Source organism: Nematolebias whitei, chromosome 9 (assembly GCF_014905685.2).
Source record: "Nematolebias whitei isolate Nwh7 chromosome 9, NemWhi1, whole genome shotgun sequence".
Lineage (NCBI taxonomy): Eukaryota > Metazoa > Chordata > Actinopteri > Cyprinodontiformes > Rivulidae > Nematolebias > Nematolebias whitei.
This window is the reverse complement of record NC_056506.1, coordinates 26512617-26521855: the sequence shown is the minus strand read 5'-3', so window position 1 is coordinate 26521855 and position 9239 is coordinate 26512617. Positions and strand designations below refer to the sequence as shown.

Here is a 9239-nt window from a genome sequence, read left to right as displayed (position 1 = left end):
TTTCTGCAGCTGTGCAGCCTCCATGCCACACGTTGATGCTGGAGCACAGGATGCTCTCCACTGCACACCTGTAGAAGGAGGTGAGGACTGAGCTTCCCAGACCAGCTCGTCTCAGCCGCCTGAGGAAGTAGAGTCTCTGATGAGCTTTCTTGAACAGCTATAGTGTTGTTGCCCCAGCTGAAGGAAGAAACGGGTAAAGATAATGGATGGATGGAAGGACCCCCAGACACCCCCACCAGTGTGTCCTCCCCACATTACAAATGCTTCTTATGCCAAGGGCCACCGCATTGTTCAAGCCAAGAGCAATTATGGCAGCACGATGGCTCAGTGGTTAGCACTGTTGCCTCACAGCAAGAAGGTCCTGGGTTCAATCCCCAGTGGGACCTGAGGTCTTTCTGTGTGGAGCTTGCATGTTTTTCTCATGCTTGCGTGTTTTCTCCATTCCGGTTTCCTCCCACAGAACAAAAACATGCATGTTAGGCTGCCTTCAGGCCTAGGCCTCCCTTACAAAAGAGATCTGTGATCTCAATGGGATTTGCCTGGTTAAATAAAGGTTAATAAATAAATAAATAGGGGGCTGGGCAGCCCTAAAAGTCAGATTCTAGAATCAACCCTGGTCATATGAGCAACTTCTAGTCAGCCTTCTAATTTTCATTCATTCAACCTTTAAACAGATAAATCACATCGAGCCTCGAACACTCATTTACAAGTGAGACCTGCTTGGACAGACAATAAAAAGTAATATTTTGCTAAGCATCAGTCGCTCAACACCTGCGCTATATTAAATGTGCTGAATTATGCGCACACTGAAGAACGCTACGACACCTGCTGTGACAGTCTTTGTCGCCTTCAAACATATTCTCGAACATGTGCACCTTCAGACCTGACTCTTGCTCTATAGCTGATAAATCCCGCCGCGGCGCGCGCGCGGCCGTATATAAGCGCGCGGCGGCTGATGGTGCGGAGGGATCTGATCCGGACTACACCCAGCCGCCGCCTCACCGCCCTGGCTTTCTTTGCTGCCCCAGTCTTCGCGTTGGTCAACGTCGGAGTGTGGGTTCGATTGGAGACTCTAAATTCTTCTTTAGGCACCTCTTTCCTCCCTCTTGGCCGTCTCTTTTTTTGCCAGACATACATTCAAAGCTTCAGTCTTTAAAAAAAAAAAAAAAATATATATATAAAAGCTTCAATTTCTTGAGTATGTCTTGGCAAAGCTACGTGGAGAACCTGATGGCCGATGGCAGCTGTCAGGATAGCGCCATTGTTGGTTATACTGACGCTAAATATGTTTGGGCAGCGCATCCCGGCGGTATTTTCAACAACGTTACGGTAAGAAGAGAAGTCTTCTGTAGATAATTAACCTGTGTCTTCATTTTCAAGGGGTTGTCTCCTGCCTGCACCTCGGGCTCTAATGACCGCAGAGCTAACGGTGCAGCTAGATTAGCGCCGGACTAGCGGCCTGTGTTTCTGCTGCCTTCTATGGACACGTTTCGAGATTAAACCTCGTGTGACAGGACTTCACCGGCTTACTGATGGGCCTGAGCTGTTTTGCTGTAGGCAGCAATATTCTGTGTTTTCGTGCAGTGCTGCAGCGGTGATCTGTAGTCTGTCTGGCGCACGCTTTGTGCGCGCGGCGGCTTCAATTAGCTAAAGTTTAGCTGCTTGTTCGCCGGCTACCTGTGGCCGAAAGTGACCGGCGCTGGTTAGCCTAGCTCAGCCCGAGTCGACCTGCATCATCACGGTTCGCCTCTTGCTTTAAGCTGATTTTAATAGAAACGGAGCTTTTCTGAAACGGACAGCAGCACCCATTCATCCCCGTTTTTCTGTCTCTACCAAACCTTTGTTTGAAAACGACAAATTCTGTCTGTGTTTCTCACAGAACTGCACCTGACACAAGTATAACATTCTGCTGTCATTTAAAGACCTCTTTTTTATTTGACAAATGGATTAAATTGCAGCAAAGTGAGATTTAAAAGAAATAACAAGGCTTACTCATCATTTTAAACCTCAGAGCAGCTAAATTGTTAAATAATCAGTTTGCTTTTTGTTATAATTCTTGGTTCAGATAAAATTAGAACGGATACATTTGTTAAATTATTTGCCTCTTTCGGCTGCTCCCGTCTTCAGGGGCCACTGAACTAACTCGCACAAAGACTTGGCGATTTGTTTTTACGCCGGATGTCCTTCCTGATGCAACCACAGACCACCGAGCTACCACAGCGCTCCGTGTGGAGCAGAGAGCTGCCAGCCTCCCCAGGGGAGGAGATGGTGGGGTCAAGGGCCCAGAGTGGGGCAAATGAGAGTGGGGGTGTTTCACCCACATTTTGATTTTGGTATGGGGAGTTGAACTGGCAACCTTCCGCTTGCAGCCCCACGTTCTCTAACCTCGGTGCTACCACTCCCCATACACATTTGTTAATATCTGTGTGACAAGGGGTTGTTGTTGTTTAAACTTGTATCTCCAAGAAATTTAAGAAAAAAGAGAAATCCTACATGAGCCTGTCACAACTGAAGCATTGAACATCTGGCAGCTTTGTTGACCTCAGCACAAAGTAACAAATGTCTAAATGCATGTGAAGCTTCTGACATTTACTAAACTCTCTGCCTGTGTGCTTCCCCCCTCTCCCACCAGGTTCATGAAATTGACGTCCTCGTTGGTAAGGACCGGGAGACTTTTTACACCAACGGTCTCACTCTGGGCTCAAAGAAGTGTTCCGTCCTTAGAGACAGCCTTCAGGATGACGGGGACTGGACGATGGACATCAGGACAAAGAGCCAGGGAGGAGAGCCTACATACAATATTTCTGTAGGAAGAGCTGGAAAAGGTAAATGTGGTGCATGTCTGTGCAACAGCTAGAGGTTGTTTTCATAGGTTAAAACATTAAGAGTTGCCTTCATACATCTAAAAAGCTGTCTTTTGTTGTATATTTATAGTTTTTAAATTTAGGCATTACTGAATTTCTGTACCATCCAGTCTGCCATCACTCATAACATCAGTGGCAGTGCCCATTTAGTGGTACTAATGACACAAGTAAGCCATCATTGACTCAACTGGTTGTTGGCTTGGCAACAGTACCTCACATCATATGCTTTCAGGTAAAGTTTGCAAAAAACCCAATTCTAATATATTTCTTGAATGTATATTTGCCTTGTTTTTTTTAGTTTTATATTGTTCCAAAACTGAAGTATAAACCCTAATGATTGAACTGGACTGACTGCACTGGGTTGTAAAAATAAGGGAGGGGGTGGAAACTAAGACATGTTCTAGCTTAAAGGGATGTTCTGGCCATTTTTGAAGTGCAGTTCTGTGGCAAGTTTCACCGTTCTCCTGTTGAGAACCATAACCTCAGATTTGGAGGAGCTGACTCACATCCTGGCTGCTTTACACACAGCTACAACAAAGACCACGACTTGAAGATGCAAACAGAACCACATCATTTGCAAAAAGTGGAGACAAAACTCTGAAACCAGAAATCCTCTTAAAACAAATTAATCTTTTCTCTTTTGGCTTTTAAACAGATTGGTTTTGAAAAATCGTTTGAATCAGTAAAAGTATCTATTCCTGCTGGAAACTCGAACGGCATTAGTGCAGTTATTGAAAAAGCAGCAGCATAATCTATGCAGTGCATTTGCATGAACCACTTAAGAGTCTGAAGGGGGGGTTCTTAAAATTGCACTAATACATTCTGTTCATAGCCTTTGGACTAGTTGTTAATTCAAAGTTGCTGTTAGATTAAGATTAATCTCCAACTGATGTGTTTCAGAAAGCTATCCACAACAGGTAAGATATTCATAACTTTTACACAGAGCATCACTTCCAAATGGCTGGAAAAAGATGATGATAAACGTAAGAACCTGTTCATTGTTCTGAGAGAAACTTCACACAAAACAAACAATCATTTTACCTTTCTGACATTTCCTTTTTCTGAGTCTCTTCTCTGCACGTCTACAAGCATTCAACTTTAACCTGCAACACCCCCGACCCACCCACTGAGATGTTAGTCGGCACAAAACCGTATAAATGTGTGCACTTTATTTTTAGGTTTGACAGAATGATTTGGGATGCTAAGTTTTTATTTTTTTTTTTAATTTTAATACATTCATTGAGTCACTAGTTTCAGTTTCTGCTGTTTTTAATAGTTAAAAACTCTCTCTTCACGAGACTCTTGTTTAAATAAAATCATACCCAGAAATGATGTTGGGCTGGAAGAATGTTGGATATTCATCCATCACTCCTAGTTAAGAGTAAAATACTGTTAAGTCTTTCATATGAAATGTGAGGTGATATTAAGTCGAGCTATACTGCAACAAAAATTCCTACGGTTTTATAAGTCTTAACGTTTCAGTTGAATTTACACTTTTTACTACACGTTTCCTGCTTGAAATGCTTTTCCTTTTTTTGTCTTTAACTATCCCCCCCTTTTTTTTCCCCATCTCTTCTCTTCCAGTTTTGGTTCTTGTAATGGGCAAAGAAGGGGTCCATGGAGGCGGCTTGAATAAGAAGGCTTACTCAATGGCAAAATACTTGAGGGATTCAGGGTTTTAAAGTTTTCACGGTCTCTTATACAATTGAGGGACAAGAAGAGAAAATGAGTATTGCTGTTAAAGATTTCTCCTACAAGCAGTCAAATGTCTTGGAAACTTTTAATAGCAATGAAGAGTGGTAAGATGCAGTCACCTTTTTTGTTTTCCCCCCTCACCCATTTCATCCTGCGCGGGAGTGGGGGAACGCTCTTCAGTTTTGTTCATTGCTCTTTATTTTATTTTATTTTTCCCCCCCTTGTGTGCTCCAGTATTGGTTTTAGTCATGGGAAAGGAGGCGGTCCATGGTGGAACTCTTAACAAGAAAGCACATGGAATGACTGATTACCTGAGGAAGTCTGGATACTAAGCAACCGCATCACCGTTCATCATCCAAGCGGCCCACGCCCCTCACAACGTTGTGCTCACACTACAGCTGGGATAAGGTGGTACACAGTATTACTGCTTACCCAGTCTGCTTTCATACTCTGCTCTCTGCTGGCCCGCTTTACCAGTGTGCTTCTCATGGTTTTGACACTACAGTTATAGTATGTACATTGAGATGTTTATTAACCAGAAGTGTTAAAAAAATAGCTAAGTTACATAAAAACGTTAGATTTGGACTGGCCTTATTAAAATCAGCTGGCTTGTAGAGGGAGAACAAGTGTAACGGTGGTTCCTGATTGTAATGTTTTGCCTTTTTGTCATTATTAGTCCAACTGGGGCGTCAGCTCCAAGCCTGGCGACACACATTTTTCTTTCGTTTTCGTCGTCTCCCTCCCTTGTCGACTCCCTCCAATAAGTATGTACGCCTTTTTACCAGCAATCATTTTACCCTCTCCACATGATTTTGTTGTTGAATGGGGTCTAAAAAGTTTGTGGTGTTTGGTTGTGAATACAAAACGAGATCATTACTGAAGTTGATCCTTTCTTGAAGCCTAAGTGGACAGTCCATCTGACGGCTGCAACACACTAGTCATATGTTTTTGTTTTCTTTAAATCGCAACGAATCAGTCTTTTAATTTTTCTGTCCTTCCTGTAAATCACTTGTAAGTTCGCCCTCCGCACTTGGACCAATTTCCATTCAGCGGGTTCCCAGAGTTACTTCAGCTTTTTGTACACGCGCTGTTGACCGTAAATCATTGCGATGGCTTCAAACGGCTGTACAACATGCAACGGCTTCTGTAGACGTCAACACTAAAAGGTTTAATCATGTTTGGTTAGTCTAACTTCACTGGTTCCTGAAATGACGGTGTCGTTTTCCAGCAGTAAACTGAGGCTGCTCCAACTCCTTGGAATTATTTGCCTTGTGCTTTTACTCATCAAAGGTGTATTCTCAATTTGTCATAGTATGGTACTTTAAAAAATAATCTATTTAAAACAATGCTGTGTACACTAAACATATTTGAAAATGGTGTTGGTTGGAATAAGAACATTTGTAAGTTGTCTTGTGAAAATTTTCTGAGAATAACTTGTGTATTTTGTGCCATAAAAATCAATATCTGATCTGTTACTACTTAGAAATTGGATTTGTATCTGCTGCCCCGGCAAGGAATGACTTTTAATGGCACCTTCTTAAAGGATATTTTGGCATCCATGATCTCCAGACTTTGTCAAATATGTCCAGGATTGAAAATTAAATAAAACATTTGCAATATTTGTCTTTTTTTTTTTTTTTTTGAGATTTTTCCGTCACAAAAACGATTTCAGATGCCACGAATTACACGTCTTGTTTACAGACATAAAATAAAAAGCACTCCAACCAGAAGTAAAGCTGATATGTTGCTTCTGTTCTGAGCCACATTCTGACCTTGCATGATGTTTTTATACACGTATTTGGAAGTATGGAACTTGGTTTTAGTATTTTACAGGTTTTCAGTATGGAAACTTATTTCCAGACTCATTGAAAAAATATAATTTTAAATTTAAAACTAAACTGAAGTTTCAGATTGTTTATATAAAACAGGCCTTGACCATATCTAAGCTTGCAAAAAAAAAAGTTTTAAGTTCAGACTATTTAAAATCTACTTCCTGCTTTAGTAGGAAGTTTGTCTCCAAAGTGCATGATAAAACCAGCAAATGAGGAAAAAAAAAAAGATTTTGTATAAGCAAGATATGCTGAAGAGAACTTGCATATATTTGTGTTATTCAAATTAGTGAATTGGAATTTCAAAAAATTATTGGAAACTGCACCTTGTGGAAAAAACAATTGGGCTGAAATTACAGTGCATGAAAATAAAGGCCTAGCTTTTGTTGAAGAAATTCAAATCACCTACTTGCCATTTTAGACTAAGGATCTTATGGGAAATTAGTCAAAGTTCAAGACAAATCAACTGGACTTTATTTGTTACGAGTCGTTGCACTTCTCATCTGAGGAGCTTTCTCTATTCAAAGAACAGAGTGTGGGGTTCGAGTTCTAAAGCTGCGCTAAGCTAGATACACATGCAGTTTGCCCTATCACTACTCACAGTAGGGGTTAGGGTCTTTGGTGTCTGACACAAAGGAGACACTGGTCACATGGTTGAAATTCCTGGTGTGAAAACGGCTGGATATTCAATTTTTATAGCACCAAATCACAACAAAGTTCTCAGCACTGAACAGAAACATTCACATACATAGAAAAGCCAATTAGTAAAGTTCTCTAACGAAACAAGCAGACTTGTTGAATCTTAACTACATTCTCTCACCCTGAGCAAGCACAACGGCAACAGTGGAAAGGAAAAACTAAAAGAAACCTAGAGCAGAACCAGGCTCAGTACAAGCGGCCGTCTGCTTTGACCAGCTGGGTTTTAGAGGAACAGGAAGGAGAGACAACGAACACAGAATGGCAGGTCCAGATGTCAGTGCAGGTGTACCTCCTATTGGAAGAAAGACAAAACGCATGTCAAGGATAGAAAAAATAACCATAAATACAAAACAGGTAGAGTAAGTAAAGACAGTAGCATTGTGAAGAAATGTAGTCAGTTTGTCCTCCAGTGGTCTAAGCCTATAGCAGCGTAACTAAGGGATAGCTCGGGAAACCCAAGCCAACCCTAATTATCAAAAAGGAAAGTCTTAAAACTGGACAATGAGTCAGCCTTATGGACAGAAACTTGAAGTGTTGGCTCCACAAGAGAGGAGCCTGATAACTGAAAGCTCTGCCTCCCATTCTGCTTTTGGAAACAGGAACCACAAGTAAACCTGCAGTCTGAGTGCTCTGTTAGGAAAATATGGAACAATAAGATCTCAAATATAAGATGGAGCCAGGTTGTTAAGAGCTTAAGGTTGGAAGGTTAGAAGTAAGATTTTGAATTCTATTCAGAATTTGATAGGGAGCCAATGGAGAGAAGCTAAAACTGAGAAATATGATCTATCAGCTCGTTAAAACTCTGGCAGCAGCATTTTGGATCAGCTGAAGACTTTAACAAAGTTTGTGGACACCCATATAGTAAACAATTGCAATAGTCCAGCCTAGATGTCATAAATGCATGAACCAGGTTTTCTGCATCATTTTTGGACAAGATGTTAGTGATATTACGGAGGTGGAAGAAAGCAGGTTTTGTAATATTTTAATATGAGGGTTAGACAAATCCTGATCAAAAGTAACATCAAGATTTTTAACTTTAGAACTGGAGGCCAAATTAATGCCATCCAGAGAATGTGAAAGTCTGCAAAATGTATTCTTAAGGTGCTCACGTCCAAAAACCACAACCTTGTCTTGTCTGAGTTTAAAAGCAGAAAATTAAGGGTCATTAAGGGTTTTTATGTCTTTAAGACATTCTTGTAACTTAAGTAGCTGATTGGATTCATTGGGTTTCAAGGACAAATATAACTGCACATCATCAGCATAACAACGAAAATTTATCCCATGCTCTGACCTGGTTGGCAGGCCACAGACTGATGAAGTCTTCCAGATGGAAGACAAAAAGTTTCTCCCTTAAAGAAACTGGTCCAGATGAAATGATTTAACTTTTGTTTTTGTTTATCCCATGCTGTTTTAATAAATTTATCTAACGGAAGCATAAGGTAAAGAGTATTGGTCCAGTCACTGAACCCTGAGGAACTCCATGACTAACTTTGGTGTATGACGAAGATTTATTATTTATATAGTAGTACAATCACTACTTCATGGTTCGTTTTTCATAGACTCGCTCTATCGCAGTTTTTCAATGTACGATTGGGCATGACACGCAAGTGGCTGATTGATGGATGAGCTGCACGATCGGCATGGAATTTTTACTTAAAATAAATTATTTTAAATTATTTAGCACCTGCTGCGCAGCTGCAGGAGGAAGCTTCCTCCTGCAGCTGTGCAGTGCATACAGCTTCCTCCTGCAGCTGTGCCATATCTCCGCTCTGTAGTGGAGAAGTGGGCGTGGCCGAGAGCACTGGCAGGTGGTGGAGAGCAGCCGAGGCAGAGAGCTGAAATCATGACATCCTGTGCTCTTTTAGAGCGTTTAGAGTTTAGAAACATTGTTTAGAATATTGCAAGAATGTGGGAAGGATTTAAAACACACACACACACACACACACACACACACATACATATATATATACAGGTCCTTCTAAAAAAATTAGCATATTGTGATAAAGGTCATTATTTTCCATAATGTAATGATAAAAATGAAACTTTCATATATTTCAGATTCATTGCACACCAACTGAAATATTTCAGGTCTTTAATTGTTTTAATACTGATGATTATGGCATACAGCTCATGAAAACCCAAAATGCCTGTC

The 9239-nt window shown here is 41.0% G+C and overlaps 1 protein-coding gene across 2 annotated transcripts; it reads left to right on the top strand.

Moving 5' to 3' along the window:
- Positions 1-929: 929 nt before the first annotated feature.
- Positions 930-6289, top strand: LOC119415028 (profilin-2). 2 transcript variants are annotated; one of them, XM_037682157.1, is made up of 3 exons: positions 930-1329; positions 2633-2825; positions 4794-6289. In XM_037682157.1, exons 1-3 carry the CDS (start codon positions 1201-1203, stop codon positions 4889-4891), a joined length of 420 nt encoding a protein of 139 aa, XP_037538085.1. In that variant the 5' UTR covers positions 930-1200; the 3' UTR covers positions 4892-6289. The 2 variants fall into 2 exon arrangements, with proteins under 2 accessions (XP_037538085.1, XP_037538084.1); XM_037682156.1 differs by having other exon boundaries at positions 931-1329; positions 4449-6178.
- Positions 6290-9239: the final 2950 nt, after the last annotated feature.